General features: G+C 45.4%; 2 protein-coding genes and 1 pseudogene across 3 annotated transcripts; all 3 read right to left on the minus strand.

Annotated features, from left to right (window-relative positions):
* Window positions 1-4,790: 4,790 nt before the first annotated feature.
* On the minus strand, window positions 4,791-11,951 carry LOC125515023 (mucin-19-like). 2 transcript variants are annotated; one of them, XM_048680436.1, is made up of 7 exons: window positions 11,748-11,951; window positions 11,456-11,654; window positions 11,166-11,252; window positions 7,971-8,342; window positions 7,366-7,522; window positions 5,206-7,173; window positions 4,791-4,960 (listed from the first exon to the last, which is right to left on the minus strand). In XM_048680436.1, the coding sequence occupies exons 1-6, from the start codon at window positions 11,828-11,830 to the stop codon at window positions 5,222-5,224; spliced, it is 2,850 nt and encodes a 949-aa protein (XP_048536393.1). In that variant the 5' UTR covers window positions 11,831-11,951; the 3' UTR covers window positions 4,791-4,960; window positions 5,206-5,221. The 2 variants fall into 2 exon arrangements, with proteins under 2 accessions (XP_048536393.1, XP_048536392.1); XM_048680435.1 differs by lacking the exon at window positions 4,791-4,960 and having other exon boundaries at window positions 5,022-7,173; window positions 11,748-11,950.
* Window positions 11,952-18,070: 6,119 nt separating this feature from the next.
* On the minus strand, window positions 18,071-19,097 carry LOC125516935 (annotated as a pseudogene).
* A 1,635-nt stretch (window positions 19,098-20,732) lies between these two features.
* Window positions 20,733-22,355, minus strand: LOC125515024 (anthranilate O-methyltransferase 2-like). Its single transcript, XM_048680437.1, has 4 exons — window positions 22,235-22,355; window positions 21,730-22,143; window positions 21,251-21,523; window positions 20,733-21,171 (listed from the first exon to the last, which is right to left on the minus strand). The coding sequence occupies exons 1-4, from the start codon at window positions 22,316-22,318 to the stop codon at window positions 20,812-20,814; spliced, it is 1,131 nt and encodes a 376-aa protein (XP_048536394.1). The 5' UTR covers window positions 22,319-22,355; the 3' UTR covers window positions 20,733-20,811.
* Between the last annotated feature and the right edge of the window lie 1,574 nt (window positions 22,356-23,929).

Here is a 23,929-nt window from a genome sequence, read left to right on the forward strand (position 1 = left end):
ATCAAGATCTATAGAGATAGATCAAAACGCCTGATGATACTTTCAAAGAACGCACACCTTGACATGTTTTTGAAGGAGTTCAAAATAGATCAGTCAAAGAAGGGGTTCTTACCTGAGTTGTAAGGTGTGAAGTTGAGTAAGACTCGAAGATTGACCACAGCAGAAGAAAGAGGAAGGACGAAGGTCGTCCCCTATGCTCTTGTCATAGGCTCTATACGGTATGCCATGCTGAGTACCACACCTGATGTGTGCCTTGCCACATGTCTGGCAAGAGGGTACAAAGGTGATCTAGGACTGGATCACCAGATAGCGGTCAAAATTATCCTTAGAGGAATAAGGAAATGTTTCTCGGTTATGGAGGTGATAAAGAGTTCGACATAAAGAGTTACGTCGATGCAAGCTTAACACCTATCCGGATAGCTCTGAGTAGAGATACCGGATACGTATAATGGAGCAATAATTTGGAATAGCTCCAAGTGGAACGTGGTAGCAGCATCTAGCTCCAAGAAGAACAGTTATTTGAAATGGCTCCAAATATAGCGTAGTAGTTGCATCTACAAGATGACATAGAAATTTGCGAAGTACATACGGATCTGAATGTTGCAGACCCGTTGACTGAAACCTCTCTCACAAGCATAACATGATCAAACCCAGAACTCTTTGGGTGTTAGTCACATGGGGATGTGACCTTGAGTGTTAATCACATATCGATGTGAATTGGATTATTGACTCTAGTGCAAGTGGGAGACTGTTGGAAATATGCCCTAGATGCAATAATAAATTAGTTATTATTATATTTCCTTGTTCATGATAATCGTTTATTATCCATGCTAGAATTGTATTGATAGGAAACTCAGATACATGTGTGGATACATAGACAACACCATGTCCCTAGTAAGCCTCTAGTTGACTAGCTCGTTGATCAATAGATGGTTACGGTTTCCTGACCATGGACATTGGATGTCGTTGATAACGGGATCACATCATTAGGAGAATGATGTGATGGACAAGACCCAATCCTAAGCCTAGCACAAAGATCGTGTAGTTCGTATGCTAAAACTTTTCTAATGTCAAGTATCATTTCCTCAGACTATGAGATTGTGCAACTCCCGGATACCGTAGGAATACTTTGGGTGTGCCAAACGTCACAACGTAACTGCGTGGCTATAAAGGTGCACTACGGGTATCTCCGAAAGTGTCTGTTGGGTTGGCACGAATCGAGACTGGGATTTGTCACTCCGTGTAAACGGAGAGGTATCTCTGGGCCCACTCGGTAGGACATCATCATAATGTGCACAATGTGACCAAGGAGTTGATCACGGGATGATGTGTTACGGAACGAGTAAAAGAGACTTGCCAGTAACGAGATTGAACAAGGTATCGGGATACCGACGATCAAATCTCGGGCAAGTACAATACCGCTAGACAAAGGGAATTGTATACGGGATTGATCGAATCCTCGACATCGTGGTTCATCCGATGAGATCATCGTGGAAAATGTGGGAACCAACATGGGTATCCAGATCCCGCTGTTGGTTATTGACCGGAGAACGTCTCGGTCATGTCTGCATGGTTCCCGAACCCATAGGGTCTACATACTTAAGGTTCGATGACGCTAGGGTTATAAGGAATAGATATACGTGGTTACCGAATGTTGTTCGGAGTCCCGGATGAGATCCCGGACGTCACGGGGAGTTCCGGAATGGTCCGGAGGTAAAGACTTATATATGGGAGGTCCTGTTTTGGTCACCGGAAAAGTTTCGGGTTTTACCGGTAGTGTACCGGGACCACCGGAGGGGTCCGGGGGTCCACCAAGTGGGGCCACCAGCCCCGGAGGGCTGCATGGGCCAAGTGTGGGAGGGGACCATCCCCAGGTGGGCTGGTGCGCCCCCCCCCCCCCCCCCCAAGGCCCAAGGCGCCTCCAAGAGGGAAGGGGGGCAAACCCTAGGGCAGATGGGCCCTAAGGCCCACCCCAGGTGCGCCTCCCCCTCTCCCCCTTGTGGCCGCCACCCAGATGGGATCTGGGGGGCTGCCGCCACCCCTAGGGAGGGAACCCTAGGTGGGGGCACAGCCCCTCCCCTCCCCTTATATATACTTGAGGTTTGGGCTGCCCAAGACACACGAGTTCCTCTCCTTCTTGGCGCAGCCTTACCCCTCTCCCTCCTCGTCTCTTGCGGTGCTTGGCGAAGCCCTGCTGGAGTACCACGCTCCTCCACCACCACCACGCCGTTGTGCTGCTGCTGGATGGAGTCTTCCTCAACCTCTCCCTCTCTCCTTGCTGGATCAAGGCATGGGAGACGTCACCGGGCTGTACGTGTGTTGAACGCGGAGGTGCCGTCCGTTCGGCACTAGGATCTCCGGTGATTTGGATCACGACGAGTACGACTCCTTCAACCCCGTTCTCTTGAACGCTTCCGCTTAGCGATCTACAAGGGTATGTAGATGCACTCTCCTTCCCCTCGTTGCTGGTTTCTCCATAGATAGATCTTGGTGACACGTAGGAAAATTTTGAATTTCTGTTACGTTCCCCAACAATATGCAGCAGCTGCCGCGAGAAGAAGGAAATGATCAACATGATGAGGAGGATGTGAATGTGCCTCCACTTATAGTTACGGGTGAGGATGAACGACAAGTAGAGAAGCAACCTGAACCTCATGGTTACATGTTCAGAAATAACACAAAGGCACTTCAAGACGGCAACTTGGTGACCATTGACAGAGTTTGGCAATTGGACAACATGTTTCTGATGCCAATGCCACAACGACTGAAAGATGTATGCTTGTCATTTGCATTGTTTAAGTTGCTAAGGTGTCGATTTGCAAGGTACAAACTCACCGATGTCATCTCTACAGAGACCCTCAAATTTGTCAGAAGCGTCTTGCTAGAGGATGGTGAACTTGAAAGGGCGTTCAGGATGATTGCAGATGAGCTTTCTTTTCTTCATGATCATTACGATTCACCACTCCCAGTCTTCTACTCAGGTAGCTGGTTTACCACAACACTAAGTATGGTTATCTCACTCTTGAGCATAGGTTACTGCATATTTTTTGGGCTGGACGTCATTGAAACGGTGGCTAGGTTTACTAGGGAAATTTCTCAACATGGAGCCACAGTTACTTGCTACTACTTCTGTATTAGCGAGGGGAAAGTCTACAGACCACCATTATGGTTTGGACATGTGTATTTTGATCTAGTGCCAGGGCCGTTACTCATTGTGTTCGTGGTGGTTGCTGAGGCGAGGGATATTGCTTCCCACATATGCTCTAACTGGACCAAAGTAATCCTCACCTGCCGCTGTGTGCACCGTGCCTCCTTGAAGCTCTCTCCCGTCGCCCCGAAATGGGTTGGTTTTTTGTTGGGATGCAGATGCGGCAGGTTGATGAGGCATTGGAGCGACAAAATGGGACAAAGCTCATTGCTTGTCTTACCTGCCTGCCTCCTTCGTTTGCTGGACCGAAAGAAGAAGAATGTTGAAGTACCAATGGCAGTGTGAAGGCTTGCATCATTGACGCCCTGAGAAGCACAAGCAGTGAAGGTCTAAGCAAAGGCACAACTTCCCTGCGCCAGAGCCAAGATGGCCGAAGCCTACTCTGGGCCTGCAGCAACAGCAAAGGTACATCTGACACCATACTTGTGTGGCATATGGCCACAACCATCCTTGAGGCGAGGCACCCGCACCACCAGCAAGATGATCCTCCTCAGCAAACACTGCAAGGTGGGCAGTCTTCTTCAGTTTCCGAGAATAAGACTGCCGCCACTCACCTGTCGTGCTACTGCGCGTATCTGGTGGCCTCCTGCCCCGAGCTACTTCCTGATGATGATGCATGGAGCAAGTACCTCTACAACAAAGTCAAGAAGGACGCCGACCGAGCCCTCGCCATCGGCAGCAGCACACCAGTGTCGTCCATGTCGCCAGAAGCGGGGTACCGACAGTTGATTGAGATGTTGGGCGCTACACAGAATCATGAGGTGCTCAAGGATGCGGCGAAGCTCGCGGAGCAGTACGGCCAACTGACCGGAGGCGAGGAGACGGCGTGGGAGTTGCTGGCTGGGTTTTGGTCGGAGATGATCCTTTACCTGGCGCCATCGGACAACATCAAAGGGCACCTGCATGCCATTGACCGGGGCGGCGAGCTGATCACACTCCTCTGGGCCTTGCTCACCCACATCGGGATCATCGACAGGCCCGGCGACACCGCTGCAAGTGCTCCAGCCACTGGTGTTTAAGTTTGCTCTTCCTATTCATGCACACGCTGATTTGCATGCTTAGCTGTGGATTTCAGTTCCTTTTATTGCTCTTGATTGTAAGTGTGTTTGAGGTCTTGCTTGTTGGGTGTGAGTGCGATTTAAGGCCTTGTTGTGGCTTCTTTTTTCCTCATTTCTAATATTATCTAAGAAGGAATGAGAAGTGTAAGATTGATGAGACCTGGGGCATGGTGCACCAGTTTTACCGCCTCTGGATTATGGCTTTTGGAGTGTGAGAGATATGAAAAGTTGGTGTTGTCTTTCTTGCCGGGGTTGTGATTTTTGAAGCCTGGATCGTTCTAAACCGTTCAGTAGTTACTGGCCTTGGCTTGTAGTAGCCCGTGCGCAAGGCCGGAGGCAGCCGGAGACCGCCGTCCATGTCTTCGAGGGGCGCAACACGTCCCACCGCGCTGCCCATGCCGGCCGCGACAGTCCACAGGCACGCAAGCCATGACCAGACCAAATTGAATGGCACTCTCAAAGGTGACAAACTGTCGACAGATTCACTACACGTGGCACGGCATCGCACCTGATGGTCTCTCCCAGGCTGCAACCACCATGCATATATACACATCGTCTGTCACCAACAAGAGCTAATCCAACAGCCAACTCATGCACTGGAGGAAATCTAACAACCATACTTTCAGAGCCCAGCAATGCAGATGAACTGACCATCGTCAATCCCCACAGGCAAACTGATACGACGACGCAGATCCTACAAAAAAAAGGCAATTGCGATCGCACACTGAGATTCAGTGCCCCTAACAATCAAGTTCTGCTAATTACTAGTGGTACTATGAAAGATGAGACCAATCAAACCTAATGCGTTCCTCAGCAACAAGGTTCAGAAAAGAAGGGAGCATGCACGGGGGGAGAGAAAAAAAGCAAAATAATGATGTCTACTCTACGGGTGTGACACCCTATTCACATTATCCCTAGGAGCATTATTACAGCATTTACCATGTCATTAGCCTGGCTATTGGCTGGCCGGCGGATTCCCCTTGCTAGCCCCATTCACCGCTGGGTTATGTTGACGAATGGCTGGTGGTGTTCCCATGCCGGTAAGCAAGTTCCTGGCTGGTGTTGCTCCGGTGACAGGAGCCGCATTCCTAGCTGGTGGTGTTCCTGTGCCGGTGAGCAAGTTCCTGGCCTGTGGCGTTCCGGTGCCAGTAAGCGAGTTCCTGGCTGCTGTTCCAGTGCCAGGAGCCGTGTTCCTGACTGCAGGTGTTCCAGTGCCGGGAGCCATGTTCCTGACTGGTGGTGTTCCAGTGCCGGGAGCCGTGTTCCTGACTGGTGGTGTTCCAGTGCCGGGAGCCGTGTTCCTGACTGGTGGTGTTCCAGTGCCGGGAGCCGTGTTCCTGACTGGTGGTGTTCCAGTGCCAGGAGCCGTGTTCCTGACTGGTGGTGTTCCAGTGCCAGGAGCTGTGTTCCTGGCTGGTGTTCCACTGGCAGGAGCCGCATTTTTAGCCGGTGTTCCGGTGGCAGGAGCCGCACTTTTAGCTGGTGTTCCGGTGGCGGGAGCCGCATTCCTGGCTGGTGCTCCAACGCCGGCAGCCACATTCCTGGCTGGTGTTCCGGTGCCGGCAGCCGCATTCCTGGCCATTGCGCTACTATTTGAGTTCATAGCATGCTGCTTCTGAGCCATAATTTCTTGGCACCTATTTTGTTTGCCTGTGGTGCCTGGACCAGCTGGCTTCCGATATATTGCTTTACTCAGCACACCAGCATTGCCTGTGCCAACAAGGCCACTAGAGGCGACAGTTGATGCAAGCGTCGCCCCATGTGAAGGTAGAGCTTTGGTCTTCTTCATGGTTACTGGTGCTCTAAACACAGGGATGCTTTTCCCAACTGTGGGTAGCTGCTTCTTCTTCTGGCTGGCAGTAGCTCCTTGAGCTCCAGGAGCAATTTTGACACCTTTGCTTTTATCAGAATAATCTGTAGTCAAGCATCCTTGGGCAACAAAGCGATCGAACTCCAGCATGTCAGCATCCTTGGGATCTATCATCTCCTCGGCTTTGGGATCTACCATCTCTGGCTGCCTCACCGTCTCTGGCTGCTTCACCATCTCTGGCTGCCTCACCGTCTCTGTCTGCCTCACCATCTCTGGCTGACTCACCGTCTCTGTCTGCCTCACCATCTCTGGCTGCCTCACTGTCTCTGGCTGCCTCACCATCTCTGGCTGCTTCACTGTCTCTGGCTGCTTCACGTCTTCAGGAAACAAGTCCTCCATCGTGACTACACAAAATGTTGAGTCATCATCAATCTCCATATTGTCGCATGGGCCAGGCACTGGTGTGGTGCTCAATGTTCTATCAGGTTCCAACAAATGTGCACTAGCAGATTGTTCCGGGGGATTAACTCCTGCAACTTCTGGTACAACATTAACTTGCTCGGTTGACTGTGTTATCAAAACCGTAGGAGATTGTGTAGGGGCACTGCAGTTTGGAAGTTCTGGGTGTTGAGCACCGCCAGTCTGTGTTCCAGGCTCACCAGCCATGGTGGAGGCTTTAGAGCTTGTAGAAGTTTTTGAAGACCCTTTTCCTCGAGATCTTATGTGCACAGCTTGCGGGGATTGTGCAGCTTTCAATAAATTGGTGGCGATGCTTGCTGTGGCGATTCGTCCACCGGCAGCAATAGCTGCAGCTTGTATAGAGGAAGGAGCATTTGTAGGATTTGCTTGTGCAGTTTGCTTCTTAGAGCTATTCCGTGACTTGATTGAAGCATTTGACACTTTTGAGGGCGCAGCTTGAGAAGGAACTTGTTGCGCCCGAGGAGGTTGAACCTGCACTTGTGCTGACACAGGCCCAGGGGCTGCACTTGGCACTGGTACTGGCAACGAGAATGATGAAGAGGGTGTTGCAGATTTTAACTCAGGTGCCGCAGCACCAAATACTGGAGCAGGATGTTGAGTGCTTTGTTGTGAAGCTCCTGCATGAAAAAGCTTCAATGAGCACCAAAAGGCTAGCACAAGGCACTCCAAAGATGCCAGAATGGATTTACATCTCAGATACGCAACGAAGCTATAGAACAATGTTTGACTTGTTGACACTTCGGTAAAGAAGCATTATTCTAAATGAGAGAGCTGTCTGTACTGACAATTTATAAGATTTTTATAAATACCTGATCTTAATGTAGACAATCCACCAGGCTTCCCCATAGGCATATCAAGAGCCATAAAGAATGCCTTTTGAGTAGCTTTCATATCATATCCCCCGGTGACTGGTTTAGCTTTAGCAGGCTTGGTTGTTGCTTGACGCCTGCTAATTACTGCCCATCTCTGAAAAGAACAGCACACATTACCTAATTACACTACAGAGAAATATGTACACGGAGAGACATGGATATCCCATAAAGCTAATCATTATACTATGCATCAGTTATATGCGAATGAGAACTAAACAAACAGACCCAGTAAGGTTGAGATGGAACTTTATCTAGGCACAGATCACAAGCAAAGCAACATAACTACTGCAGCAAGAGGCACATGTATTTGCCTACTTACCTTAGAATATTTGCAAAGCATGTTACCAAGTTATTACAAGTCGGGAAAACTTAAGGTAAACTGAATGGATGTAAACAATGATGAACTGCAGGACAATAATAGATGCTACTCCCTCCGTCCCAAAATATAAGAACGTTTCTAACACTAGCATAGTGTCAAAAACGTTCTTATATTCTGGGACAGAGGAAGTAGTATGCATTTTACAAGGTGACCATAGAGTTACCTGAGACAATTGACCATAAGTTCTTGTGCTATCGAAGTTATATTTACGCAGAATGTCCAGCCAATTTCCTTCACCACACTTATGTACACCAGCCATTAACTCTGCATCCTCATCCTTAGTCCATGCTTTAGTCTTCTTTGTCTTTTTATTATGAGGTCCATTCCCATCAAAAGAATCAGGAGATAACCCTGTATGGGGTGCCTGCTTTGAGTTGGAAACTGGACCTGTACCATTTGTTAGACGATGGCTCTGAGCAAGCTGTTTGTCAGATGAAACACGTGGTATCTTTTCATTTGGAGTGTTTAGCAGAGGAACATCTGAGTTAGCACGATGACTAGAACCTTGCTCGCGTGAAGGTCCATACATCAAGATCTGCAATTTATATGATAGGATCAAGTACATTGTGCATATCTAAGATAACAAGAAATGAAGTGCAAATATGCAACAGAGCAAATAGTACATGGCATGACTGCATTACACTCAACATAGTTAGTAATCAATACGAAATTGCTAATAAAACTAGAGATTTGCCTTTTCCATAAATGATGACTATTTTACGTAAGTGAAATGGAAGCTGACATAAGAACTGTTTTTATAGACTAATATGCCAGTGATAGAAGGATGACATTTTGGGTGTAGAGTGTAGACATGGTCCCCAAATACAACTGTGAGTATACTTGATTTCAATTGCAATAAGAATTAAAAAACTTTCATAACTAAAAGCATTTTTTGAGAAAAAATCTATGATTATTATTTTTATCTGTCTAATTTAATATCCCAAAAGATATTCACTGCCAAAGATTACAAGGTTGACTGTACATATCATGTACTGCCACTCTTTCGTCACTAGAGGGGGCAAACATGATAGCTACCCTTTTCTAACTGGAGGGTGTGAACATTATGACACTTTAATTTTTGTCTTTCTGCATATAAAGGTAGAGATTGAGGTGCACATTCCGGTCCCTGCGGTACCTTAAGGGGGCATTTGGTTCTAAGAAAACCAGATTGAAAGGAATGTGTGAATTACTAGGAATATTACCATGGTAATGAGATAATTGGGAATATGACATTACCCTTAAAGTTTTCCAACGGATACAAAATAGAGTTGTTTTGGTCATTTGGTGCAATATAACCTGTTAATGAGACAATGTATTGTAGATTAATACTGATGTATTTCAAAGACTTGTTTTATTTCTTTATGTCCCTTTCTGACATAGACTTTCAGATTGTCGATTAGTAAGATCTAACTCTTTCTCACAGCAGAGTATTCAAATGGAACTGCTTTTTCGGCTAGTATTTTTTATAACAACACACTTCTTAGACCGAACTACTTATCATTGCAAGGCCACTAGGTTTGACTTTAGAAAGTTTTATTCGGCTAGGAAGCTGTTCTTTCACTGCTGATGAGGCTGCTTTTAGCATAAATAAGGGCACGCTGTGAAAGAATCTGTATCTTACTAACTTATACAGAATAAAGTCCAAATTAGGGCACAAGGGTTATTATCAATCTTCAACGAAAACTGGAGCTAGTGTTAATAAGAAAGTACAATTTCAACAAAACAAGTAACTGTATGTTTAATTTAACAATGCAAATGCAAGAAGGAATTGGTTGCACACCATGTCAAGGTCGCATTGTGAAATAGCAGGACATGATGGATTGAATTGTCCCAAGACCATTAGTTGGATGAGTTTTAATTAGTACATAGGCATGGCATGGATATACAGTATGATTGAAGCCCTAAATGGGATGGACACAAAGCGCTTCACAAGATTAGTACAATTCGATCACTATGTTTGAATCAAACTAATATCTAAAGTCTAGCGTTTTTTAGGACGAGATAGCCACCTGTTTCAAAAGGAATCCATAGGTCCCAAACAACTGGAATCCTATCATAGTAATCTACTCCCTCCATCCGGGTTTATTAGGCCTAAAGACAACTTCTCTTAGACCAAGACACATAGTAATTTGCTCACATTAATTCTTCCATTTCACTCCCAATGCACTCTCTCACATGCATGCAGCCAATGAAAAAGCACACATGAAGTGTATTAACTTTTCAGCCATGGCACCAACAACAATAGCTTTCAATACAACCAATGAAATGGTTGCATGCATGCACCTTTCCAACGTGGGGCCTTATAAAAGGGGACATGCTTGTGATGCTGAGAGGCCTAATAAACCCAGACGGAGGGAGTAGTCTCTAACAAACATTCCAAGTGGTTATGCCAAATGCAGGAATCTAACCAGATTGCCCCGCGATTCTACTAATCTTCACAAGATTCCTGCAACCAAACACAGCCTAAAACTGAGTTAAACCCAGACGGAGGGAGTAGTCTCTAACAAACATTCCAAGTGGTTATGCCAAATGCAGGAATCTAACCAGATTGCCCCGCGATTCTACTAATCTTCACAAGATTCCTGCAACCAAACACAGCCTAAAACTGAGTTACCGCAGGTCCTGAGCAGCTCAGCTCACCACATTAAGCTCCCTTTGCAGCAAAACTCCTGGCAGCATTCTGGCTGTTTGGTTGTGGTCAAAGCACCATGAGTGCCGGTCAGCAACGAGCTGGGTTGCTCCGGACCCATGAAGACTCACCTAAAATATTATAAGGACCGGAATCTGCACTTTCATATATTTAGGACTAATTTAACAGCACCTCAATACTTTTAGGAGGGCAGATGCACTTTACTCAGTACTGAATATGTCACAGTTACACGCTTACTACATGAAGCTCCTAGTGCACAACAGCATTACTAGGAAGTAAATCCAAGTAGGTCACACCTTGCAACTCCTTTGTATAAGAAGATAACAAAGGATCTATATGGACAAGCCAATAATTATGTAGCATACATAGCACGACATTGGATACTGATTTGTGGTACAACAGGACACAATGACCTTAAGCAGATGCCAAACAAAACTTTGTGCACATCTCGCACTCGATTCCGGATGTGCTTGATCAAAGAATCAAATAAACGAAAAAAATATGTAATTACTAAATACACTGATGGTGTTTAAGTTCATATGTCCGGGATTATGGGTTCCTAATGAGCACAGATAAACAAGGCAAAGGGGTGAAACAGAAAATTAGGCTTTTGGCATCCTCAATCGAGAAGGAGCATCTGATAGGCAAATGAAACGTATCGGCTACAGTACAGATAGAAATGCTTCTGACAAAAACAAAATGCGGTACCTTGGCGAACCGTGAGGCCTCAGCTGCGGCTTCGTTGCTCGGCTTAGGAGATGGTTCAATCTCACACTCCAAGTCGCTCTCATCACCCTGCCATGATCAATCAGGGCAACATAAGCACCACAAATACCGTTAGGAAAAGATAAGGCAACAGTAGAACAAACTGAATTTCTTCTATACACCAACCTCTTAATAAGATCTAACAGCTCCTGACACGACACTACTGGCTAGAAGACACAAATTGAAGCTAGCCGAAATTAAACTGACAGGATAATCCATCCAAGAGTACAAACCAGCGGCTGGGGGCTGCCGTCCTCGACGTTCTCGACGAAGTCGTGCCCGTAGGCGATGTAGCGCCAGAGCATCTGGTACTCGCGGGCGGAGGTGATCCCCGTGGCCGTCTTGGCCACCAGCGCCCGCCAGTCGATGCTCCTCCGCTGCGCGTGCTGCGTCACCTCCTGCAGCGCCGTCAGGATCGTCGCCGGCGAGTACCTGCGGGGAGATTCAGCGGCGCGTCAAAACCCTAGCTAGGGCGGGCCGGGGGGAAGCGGCGAGCCGGCGCGAAGGGCGAGGAGAGGGACCGACTTGTGGAGGATGAGGTACAGGTCGTCCTCGGATAACTGTCGCTTCCCCGCCGCCGCCAGCGCCGCCGCCGCCGCCGACGCCATCTCGAAGCTTGTTGACTCGTCGGCGCCTCAGCGGTTGGCCGGGGAAAGACTGCAACAGGATCAGCTCGGCCGTGGTCCGTGGGCCGTTAGATCAGATGGATCGCCCAAGGCTAGCCACGCCGGAGCTCGGGGAGGCTCTGTAAAATTCGCAAAAACCACCCCGATTACTAATAGCTCTATGAGAAAGGCCCCGCCAGCTCTCGTGGCTGACCAAAATCATCCGTCGGAGATCCAACCCCCATTCGTTTTTTTTTCTATTTTTCACCCTATATAAAAGTCTGCTTCTATTGTAGTCTTGCACTCTTGCTATTCATCTTTTGTTGCTGTAATTTTCTCTTTATTATTAATATTCTACCATTGTTAAAAAGTTGGTAAGCTTTGCCTCACCTTCCTAGCTTGGAGGTGCCAGCCCAAAAATGGATGTTGACCAAGAGTTGGGTGTTCATTTGGATAGCCACCGATAATTTGGCTCCCAAACTGAATCGAAAAACCCTCCTAGCTGCTTGCGATTGTAATGGCATCCCTAATGAAATTAACCTCATACACAAACACATAGCTCAAATGAAACTGTGAGTTTGGATTAGTTCATAAATAATTATATTTTTTCTGGTTGTACATAAATCATGAAAACATGGTATAACAATAGCTATAGTCAAGAACACAATCACAGGCCTTCTTGATCAAGGAGGAACCAAAACTATGCAATTCTATAACAAATACAAAAGTTTCATAAGAATCTAACAAAAGAAACCAACATGTAAAAATATAATTAATCATGACACTTGCAGAACTAGAAAGTTCCAAAAAAGAGGATAAATACTAGGCATGTGTGGCTCTGCCATCATTGACTTCTAGCACCATATTGTCTCCGGTAACGAAATTTTGGATCTGCGGGCATCATTTCTCGAAGAAACTCTTCATTCTTAGGGCCTATTGGAGAAACAATCATTTGACTTTATCGTAAGCCTTTTCAATGTCAATCTTGAATACTACTCCACTCATGTTCTTTTGGTACATCTCGTGCACGGTATCATGTGGGATTACTATCCCATCGAGTATATCCCTTCCTTGCACAAACGTCATTTGAGATGGCCAAACAACATGATTAGAAACCGCATTGAGCCTATTAGTAGTAACTTTGGTGAAGATTTTGAAGCTCGAGTTAAGGAGACGAATATGTCTATATTTTTGTATTCGGTCAGCGTCCTCCTTAATCTTCGTGAACAAAACAATCTCTCCAAAATTAAGCGTGAAGAAACCGAATGACTCCATGAGATTGGTCTTAATAACATCCCAGAAGTTTTGATAGAACTCTATATGAAAGTCATCAGGGTCTGGAGCTTTTTAGTGTTCCTTTTGGAACACTGTAGCTCTAATCTCCTCTTCAGAAAAAGGGGCCGTGAGGATATCGTTCTCTTTTTGTCATGATTTGTGGAATATCATCCGTTCGTGCCTCATCTAGGGTGCGGTTTCTTTTGTCTGGAGCTCTCAACAGAGATTTGTAGTATCTTGTAATATATCGATTAAGATCCTCCTAGCCTTTGATCCTTCCCTCATCTTGATGGACACTAAAATACATTGTTTCCTGTGCTGCTTGTAGAAGTGCATGCTCTAGCCAATGCAACCAAAAGACCAATCTGATGGAAGAGACTAGGCAACACATTATACGTCAACACTCCCCCTCACGTGTGGCTCTCTCAGGCCTAAATGTGGACCGAAAGTGGGCTGCAATTTAATTGCGTCAGCCAGGTCTTGAACTCAAGACATCTTGGCTCTGATACCATGTAGAAGTGCATGCTCTAGCCAATTTAACCAAAAGACCGATCTGGTGGAAGAGACTAGGCAGCACATTATACGTCAACACTGCCCATTGGCGATCATTTGGAAGTATCGTGTATTGTTATCTCGCTCCAAAAATGAAATCGACCTTGAATCTTTGGTACCATTCGATCTCCTCTTGCAATAGATGTGCGATTTTTTCATCAGATTAAATTTTTCATATCAAACTTTTTCTCGAGACAAAGTGTGAGTCGCAGCAATCTTATCAAGGTCGTCGATAATGGTGGCAAGATGTTGCTTCTCTTTTTTGTACATGTCATTGGTGTGTTTCGCCCATCCAAACAGGAATTTCCTTGTAGCCCTTATTTTAAAATCTAATCTCTAAATCGATGAACTACCAACGAAGGGTCTCTCTCATACATTCTTAGTTATGTCTGCAAAGCCCTCCCGTTGTAACGAAAGGATTGGCGAGCGGAGGTCAGCTAGTAGATTTAGAATCAAGAATGATGTGTGCATGGTCTAAAAGTTCTCGATGCGCTCTAGTGCACACACGGTTACCATAGGAAATTGCAATTCCCATTTGGTATCCATGAGTACCTTATCAAGATTCTCATATGTCGGAAGGAAAAGATTGTGTACTACCGGCTTGACATACTGTCTTCCCTTAAATTCAAACTGTTGATTACAACGTTCAATGAAAAAAGCTAGTAAGTGTCAAAGGGGCCGTCATTTTTCTCTTGTTGGTACCTCACGATTTTAAAGCCTCCCCCAAATAAGCATGGGGTGAGGGTTATCCTTTGCTAGGTTAACCAATTCCCATAGAAAGTCAAATTTATTCTCGTCTTGGGAAGGCCCATAGACTGCCAACAGGCTTTGTGTGAAATTGTAGGCTCTATTTCGGAGGTCAGATTTGATTCGAAATTCACCAATAAAAAAGCTAGCAAGTCCATGGCCGTGGTCTGTATTCCAAGTAAGGTTCTTCCCGTCCTTCCACGCGGCGGTAGACAATGCCATATGTAGTAGAAACCACCCGACGAATGCTCGAGGACATACTCAAGGATGTCTCGTATGCCAGCCATGGAAAGCATCATAAAATCCAACCTAAGTTCACACACACAATCACTGACATGTTTATGTCAGCCAAGTCTAAAAGATCTAATGATATGTCAAAACATGCCTTTTGTGTCGAAACCCATGTGGGGTTTGTGACCTTAGTGAAAGAACATGCGGTGCCCCCATGTTTGGTTTTGGTAATTGATGGCAATCACTATGGACTAATGGTTGCCTTGAGTTATATTTGAAGGATTTGTCCATAGGCATTTCTTGAAGTCCATGTGTTGGTTTCAAGGAGTTTATGAGTCGATCAAGGTGCTATTAAGGAATTATTCTAAGATTGGTCATGTGAGTGTTGAGCTTATTGCAAGCATGTCTTGAAGAAGAAGATTGTGTGATCATTCATGTTTACCTTCAAGACATCATCCAAATGAAGAGAGTTGGAAAGATTCAAGGTTGATCGAGACTAAGTCAAGAGTGAATCAAGTTGATCAACTCACAAAGCGTAGAAGATGTACCGAGAGGGATCAAGTGATCCCATGGTATGGTAAGTATTGTCCATTGCGCTTTTGTGTACTAACCCATGGTCTATTGAGAGTTCTATGTGGGGTTAGGTACGTGTTCATGGGCTTGCGTCAAGTGGAAGATATCACTCAACCCATGGAGAGGATGACATCAAGTGGTGATCATCATCAAGATTGTCGTGTGCAAGTTCAAGTGAAGCATCACGAAGAGATCAAGTGCTTGAAGCTTGCCATTCATTGTGGTGTTAATGGACTTTGTGAAGATGTGCCGAAGAGTGGCTCACCCATAGTGGAGTATAGGGAAGCAATCATTTAGTCTTCATTGAGCCAACACAATCAAGAAAGGTGGTCCAACTTGAGGGAGTCAAGATCGTCTTCATCTAGCTCAAGTGGACCATGTGCAAGTCAAAGGTTTGCCCTTGATAGGTTTTCTATTTTACTGGTCTCACGGTGATAGTTGGGAGACCGGGTTTTAGGTTCGATTGTCGTACTATCAAGGGGGGCTCTCGATGAGTAGCTTGATCGTATCATTCATAGAGAGCTCAAACCATTGCATCCTTACATCATCTTTATTAGTTCTTGTTTGGTTCTTCTCTTTGTGAGTTTTGGAGCTTATGGTCATCTTGGTGACATGCTCGAGTTCATCAAAACGGAGTTCACTCGCATCTTCTATGATGTTTTCGATATTGGAGGTTATGCCGGTTCTTCTCGCTTGGAGGTTTCACTCCTCTATTTGTTGGCATACCTCCCCTGCATCTTCTTATTATAACTAGCCGTTGTTTTGATGCTACTCGTCTTCCTCTATCCAACAAGCTTCAGTTTGCTCAGTTCGGAGCTCTCATGAAGAAGTTATGGCAGTTTTGGGTTTTCTCCCTGCGGTAGTACCGTGGTCGGTAGCGGTAGTACCGCTCCAGTACCGCTCTACTACTATTGCCTCGATTTTGGGTCCTGCACTTTTCGTGTCGGGTTTAGCAGCAGTTGCACGGCAGTAAGGCACGGTACTACCGCCTATAAGCGGTAGTACCGCTCCGGTCGAGCGGTAGCACCGCTACTGCATTACTGTCGTCGTACTCTGCTCTGCCCTGCCTCATTTGGTCATGTGTTCTGCTCCTCCAGCGGTAGTACCGCTAGGGTGAGCGGTAGTACCACTTACTACTGCCCCAAGGTTCATGTTTTGTTGCTCCATTTCCCTGCTTCTTCCGCCCGAGCGGTAGTACCGCTCGTGTGCGGGCTGAGCACATAACGGTTGGATTTTTCTCCTCCTATAAAAGAGGGTCTTCTTCCCCAATGAACCTTATCTCTTTAGCTCGTGTTCTTCCCCCATTATTGATCTTCTTCGAGCTTGCTAACTCTCAATCCCTTCATGGATTCTTGCTAGTTTTTGAGGAAAAATAGAGAGGAGATCTAGATCCACATTTTCACCAATCACTTTCTCCTCTATGTGAAGGGAACCACTTGGATCTAGATCTTGGAGTTCTTCGTGTTCTCTTCTTCGTTCTTCCTTTCATTTTCCTCCCTAGCATTTGTTGCTTTGGTGGGATTTCAGAGAGAAGGACTTGGGCACTCTGTGTGCCCTTGCCACTGCATTTAGTGCATCGGTTTGAGTTCTTCACGGTGATACGTGGAAGTTACAAGTTGAGAAGCTTATTACTCTTGGGTGCTTAGTACCCTTGAGCTTGTTCCTCTTGGGTGCTTGGGCGCCCTAGACGGTTGAGGTCACCGCGGAGCCATATTCCATTGTGGTGAAGTTTCTTGGTGTCGTTGAGGGCCTCCAATTAAGTTGTGGAGGCAGCCCCAACCTTGGTGGTATTCGGAGCTCAATCATTATGGTGTAAAGCTCAGGGCAAGCGTTGGGGTCTTCAATTAGTCTGTGGAGATTGTCCCGATCAATTTGTACGGGTTCGGTGACCGCCCCCAAGGATTTCCATTTGTACAGGTTTGGTGACCGTCCTCAAGGGTCCCTTAGTGGAATCACGGCTTCTTGCATTTGTGCGAGGGCGTGAGGAGATTACGATGGCCTTAGTGGCTTCTTGGGGAGCATTGTGCCTCCACACCGCTTCAAACGGAGATTAGCATCCGCAAGGGTGTGAACTTCGGGATACATCGTCGTCTCCGCGTGCCTCGGTTATCTCTTACCCGAGCCCTTTACTTATACACTTTACTTTGTGAGAGCAATATTGTTTCTTGTTATATATCTTGCTATCACATAGTTGTTTATCTTGCTATCACATAATTGTTTATCTTGCTTAGTATAAGTTGTTGGTGCACATAGGTGAGCCTAGCCATTTTAGGTTTTGTGCTTGACAAATTAACCGCTAGGTTTATTCCGCATTTGTTCGAGTCTAAACCGTAATTATTTTAAAACGCCTATTCACCCTCCTCTAGGCGACATCCACGATCTTTCACTTAGCCTTCTTGTGTAGTTTTTGTTTATTTTTTTAAAGAATGGAACTTAGATTTACATGAAGACATTGTGAAGTTACAAATACATGGACCATGTCTTGCTTCATCGAAACAACCTCCGTGACCTCACCAACTAAATGGGAGAGAAGTGTACCATCATATGGAGTATCCGCCTCCTCCTCAATATCGGGGTTACGTGGGGTGCTCAGACATATAGGATAAATCTTTAAACGGTTTATCTTCATATGTTTGAACACCCTGATCGGCAAACCCACAACAACATCATTCTTTCCATAGTGACTCCAACATTGTTTAAGGTAAAAGAAATACAAGAATCCAAAAAGGAAAGAAAAGATTTAGTTGTGGAAGTACATGTCTGGGTGTCCACATAGATGCATCATGTAGATAGAACATAATTTTATTATCAAGGGAGCTGGTAAATACATAAATTACAAGCAAACATGAAACAATCACATATGCCTCAAATCCTTGTTAACAATAGAGTAATGACGGAGTACTTGGTCTTCTCCGTGTCTAGGTGCACCTTGACATTGTATGCAAATTTCTTGAAGAGCTCATCGAGGACAGATTCGCCGAAATGGCTTGCAAACAGGGGCTCCATCACTGCCCTCAAGGTCTTGGATACATTTATGCCACTTTGGACACTGTCGTGCACATCATTGCCTTCCGAATTGTCATAAGGATCCCAGTTGGTCTCAAACAGCTTGATATGATTCATGCGAAACTGTTGGCTTTTCTCAACGATTGCTTTGACTTCTTCCATCGATGGGCCGTACAAAGGTAGATTAAAGGAGTCTAGCTTTTCTTTCTCCACGAGGCCCTGTCATTACCAGTATGCTTTAGCGACAAATTTGAGTCCTGAATTAATTACCAGAAAATGCTATTTTTTATAAGGGTGTTTTATTACTTAAAAATTGTAAGTATTACACCCGACAAATATGCTATATCCTTGTGTAGAGACCTCCTTTGTAGGCATCGCCATGTTTTCTCCCCAGAAATGTGAGCATCATCTGTCGGCCTCCAACTAGTTCTTCGTGTCGCAGCCGGAGGAACAACAACATGTCCTTCTCAAACTGCTCTTGATACATTTTCACCACGGAGGGTGGGGTAGTCACCGCAATGTCGATGTTTCCTTCGTTCAGGTACGGACTTTTCTTGCCCTCTAACCCATTGGGAAGCTACATGTAACGTGTATACCATTTTGGAGAAAAGTATGTTTTTGGTCCCTCAAGTTCCCACAAAGTATAGACTTGGTCCCTAAAGATTTTTTGGTATGTATTTGGTCCCTCAAGTATCAAAACCGGATAAGTTTGGTCCTAAACCAGATTTTGAGCACGTTGACCGGGTTTGACCACCACAAAACCGCCCGATAAACAGTAAATATGAAAATTGACATTATTTTGAGCTGTCAACTTGGCTCCACCACCCCGACAAACAGCTATATATGAAAAGCCCCCACCAGTTCTCTCCTGGCTGACCAAAGCCATCCGTCGGAGATCCAACGCCCATGTTGTTTTTCTATTTTTCACCCTATAAAAGTCCGCTTCTATTGTAGACTTATTTTTTTTCTTTATTATTAAGATTTTACCCCTTTCTGCGGGTGAAGATTTTATACCATTAGAGGGAGTTGGTATTTTACCACACCTTCCTGCTCATCATACTTATGGTTTTGTTTGCTTTAGAGTCTAGAGGTGCCAGCCAAAAAATTGGCATTGACCGAGCGTTGGTTGTCTGTTTGGATAGACACCAGTAATTTGGCTCCCAATGCTTATTTGGGTTTCCTCTTTCAATACTGGCATGGCAAGGTGTGTTGGCCTAGTCTGGCTATATTTTGACGCGCCAATCATTGGCGGGGCAGACACAAGCAGAATATAAACAATGCCAAAGTGCGACTTATATGCATGTTCATTTTTCTTATAGGCAAGCAATGAAGATTACAAAGGCCAAACTTCTGAAGATTGATCGATCCGCAAGTATGATGAGTAGGAAGGGCAGGCAAAATATCAACTTGAGAGTCTAAACAAGAAGTGAAGATTACAAGGCTAATCTTCACTCAAGTTCTGTTTATGGCAACATTTTGCCATTCTGTAATGTTCAGTTATCTTACAGTTTAAATTAGTTCCCTTTTGCCGCCTACAGATTACAGCTACTTTCAATTCAGAGACCAAAGTCTAAAAGACCTTACTTTCAATTGAGTATGGAAGATCATTTGTGACTGAATAAGCTGAATTTTTTAGTCTGTTTGGCCAACACACCTCCATGATATTAAAGCCTCCACCAAATAAGTAAGGGGTGAGGGTTATCCTTTGCTAGGCTAACCAATTCTCATAGAAAGTCAGATTTATTCTTGTCTTGAGCAGGTCTGTAGACTGTCAACACGCTTTGTGTGGAATTGTAAGCTCTATTTCGGGGCTCAGATTTGATCTGAATTTAACCAATCGAAAAGGTTAACAAGTCCATGGTCGTGGTCTGTATTCCAAGCAAGATTCTTCCAGTCCTTCCACGGTGCAGTAGACAATGCCATGTGTAATAGAAACCACTCGACGGATGCTCGAGGACATACTCAAGGAAGTCTTGTATGCCAGCCATGGAAATCGTCACAAAATCCAACCTATGTTCATGCACACAATCACCAACATGTTTATGTCAGCCAAGTCTAAAAGATCGATGCTATTTCAAAACATGCCTTTTGTGTCGAAACCCGTGTGGGGTTTGTGACCTTAGCCTTCTTGTGCAGTTTTCTTTTTCTTTTTTCGAAGAATGGAACTTAGATTTACACGAAGACGCTAGCAAGTTACAAATACATGGACCCATATCTTGCTTCATCCAATCCAACCTCCATGATCTCACCAACTAAATGGGAGAGAAGCGTACCATCTTATGCAGCATCTACCTCCTTCTCCTCCTCGATATCGGGGTTAGGTAGGGTGCTCGGACATATAGGATAAACCTTTAAACGGTTTATCTCCATATGTTTGAACACCCCGACTGGCAAACCCACATCAACATCATTCTTTCCATAGTGACTCCAACGTTCTTTAAGGTAAAAGAAATACGAGAATCCAAAAAAAAGATTTTGTTGTGGAAGTACCTGAGTTGGGTGTCCAAGTAGATGCATCATGTAGATAAAACATAATTTTATTATCAGGGGAGCTGGTAAATACATAAATTGCAAGCACACATGAAACGATCACATAGGCCTCATATTCTTGTTAACGACAGAGTAATGACAGAGTACTTGGTCTTCTCCTTCTTTAGGTGCACCTCGACGTTGTATGCAAATTTCTTGAAGAGCTCGTCGAGGACGGATTCGCCGAAATGGCTTGCAAACAGGGGCTCCATCACTGCCCTCAAGGTCTTGGAGACATTTATGCCACTTTGGACACTGTCACGCACATCATTGCCTTCCGAATCGTCGTAAGGATCCCAGTTGGTCTCGAACAGCTTGATATGATTCATGCGAAACTGCTGGCTTTGATCGACGATTGCTTTGACTTCTTCCATTGATGGGCCGTACAAAGGTAGATTAAAGGAGTCGAGCTTTTCCTTCTCCACGAGGCCCTGTAATTACCAGTATGCTTTAGTAACAGTTTAGAGTTTTGAAATATAAATGCCACAAATATACTATATCCTCGCGTACCTCGTCAACAAGTGATTGCATAGACCGTGAAAGTAGCCCGAGTAGACGGCAGAGACCTCCGCTGTAGGCATCACCATGTTTCCTCCCTAGAAATGTGAGCATCATCTGTCCGCCTGCAACTAGTTCTTCATGTCGCAGACGGAGGAACAACAACATGTCCTTCTCAAACTCCTCTTGGTACATTTTTACCACCGATGGTGGGGTAGTCATCGCAATGTAGATGTTTCCTTTGTTGAGATATGGTCTTTTCTTGCCCTCTAATCCATGGGGAAGCTGTGTATAGCATGTAGCATTTTTTTATAGAGATTCTTATGTAAATTGACATTATTTTGAGCAGTCAACTTGGCTCCATCAATTGACCAACTTTTGCGTATTATTAAGTCGAGCAATGTAGATGACTAAAGGTAAAAAAAATGCAAGCAGTCCTTTTTCTAGCAGCAAAATATGTGAATAAGCCGTGTGTTTGTTAGTGGTGTTACCCGAGAGCGCCAATGCAGGCAATACGACGAGTGAAAGAGGTGAACACTGCTGCGAGGCAGAAGCCTCCTGTAGTAGGAGCTCGGCAACCCGGCGATGAAGAAAGCAGGTATCTCCTCTCCCTTGCGACGACACATACCACCAATCGAGTTCTTGAATCGTTGAACCGATCGAAAGACGCGGTTGAAGTCATTTCCTGGTAAATCATTGAGAAAGAACTGGAGCTCAGCGGTACGGCCACCGAGCTTCTCAAGATGGTCGGCGACCGCTTTGATCACATTGGAGACGAAGAAGAGCGTGTTCTCGCCCGAAGAGCAGCCCAGGTCAACAATGGTCATTGTTGGATGGGGGAGAGCCGCGTACACTTGTGTCACGGCCTCCTGGAGAGCCGGCTTAGTCTCAACCAAGGCATTTTCCTAAGATAAACGGGAAGGGAAATCTTTATGAGCAATTGCAGCTGAATCCAGCAATCAAATTAGGACTGTGAGAAGATATACAGTATGAGACCTGAAGCCTTGAGTTCTTGGCGTAGCTGTTGTCGTCTTCTCCTTCGGCCATATGGAAGTCATGCTCCATCCTCATGACTGCCATTAAGCAGTAAGCCTGATCGCTGCTTTGCTCCCGATCAGAGGAGGACAGTTGAATATATAGAGGAGGAGCAGGAGTGGTTGCAATTCGAGCATTAATATTGTTTGCATGCATGCGTGCGTGTACGGTCACGAACCTGGCCGCGCGGTCGGTTTTCGGACCAGAGGCTTATTCCATATACGGTAAGTGCTCGTCCACCCATGTAGTACTAAATAATTCCGTTTTGGGTAGGCTGCCTCTCCCCTTTTCCCTTGGGTAGGCAACTTGAGCGTTGTTTGCATAATAGCCGCGGACAGAACGGATGAAAGCGATGCTAGATCACCGCGTTGCGCTCATGGCGCATGCGATGACCGGGTTGAGCCCTATGGCGCATGTGAGAGCATCTACATCTGGATATTTTAAATTCTCCTCAAACGTCTGCGAAAACGCCTGGTTAATGCCCGGACAAGAGCGTGGAATCGGAACTCTCATATCATTTCTATACGTTCGGGCTATCCGCGAACTTTCAATATTGAGCATAAATATGTAGAAAGGATATAAGGGCTCGCCGACGTGGCCGGTCAGTCCGTCACGGAGGACGCGGCCCACCCGGACCACCTTTTTCTCTTTGTTTATTCTTTATTTTCTTTCTTTCTCTTCTCTTCGATCACCAATCACATGCAAATGATCGGACATATGAGATAGAAAATAAGAAGTGTAGATGTGTGAACAAACAAATAGAGGCTCAAAACAGACACGTCCGGTCACGGATTGGGTGCATTTGCGAGCATTTATGAGTTAGATTTTCTTTTTTTTAAGATTAGGAGTCAGATTTGCTTTTTTTTTTAGATTACGAGTCAGATTTGCTAAGTCCGACAATAGATGCTCTGACCTGAAATCACTAATTAAGGAGTACTCGTTGCAAAGAGCACTCCACTTTTCCAGGTCGCGACAAGTGGTGCACATGCAGCGCGCCACTTGTCGCAACCTGGGAGTTTTCCCTTTTTCGTAGATCCGTTTATTCAAAATGTTTTATCTCTTAAACCGTGCGTTCAAATCTCGAACCGTTTTCACCGTTGGATTCCTCGCGTCGAGATCTTTAAAGTTTTGACGAACTTTTTTTTCACGAAAAAACTGGATGAAAAAAACAGGGCGAAAAAACCGGACCGGAAGCATGGTTTTTTTTCCTTTCCGAAAGAGGCACGTCCGTGCCTCTCGTGGAAGGAAAAAAAACAGAAAAGCGTTTTTTTCGTTTTCAAGAGGCACGGCCGTGACTCTCGCGAAAGCACAACCCTGCCTCTCGCGAAAGCAAAACCGCGACTCTTGCGAAAGAAAAAAAATAGAAAACGCGTATTTTTTCCCTTTCCGAGAGGCACGGCCGTGACTTTCGCGAAAGCACAACTGTGCCTCGAAGCAAAACTGTGACTCTCCCGAAAGAAAAATAAACAAAAAACGCGTTTTGTTTTTCCCTTTTCGAGAGGCACGGCCGTGACTCTCGCGAAAGTACAACCGTGCCTTTCGCGGAAGCAAAACCGTGACTCTCGCGAAAGAAAGAAAAAATAGAAAACGCGTTTTTTTCGTTTTCGAAAGGCACAGCCGTGACTCTTGCTAAAGCACAACTGTGCCTCTCGCGGA

This window comes from Triticum urartu, chromosome 6, assembly GCF_003073215.2.
Source record: "Triticum urartu cultivar G1812 chromosome 6, Tu2.1, whole genome shotgun sequence".
Lineage (NCBI taxonomy): Eukaryota > Viridiplantae > Streptophyta > Magnoliopsida > Poales > Poaceae > Triticum > Triticum urartu.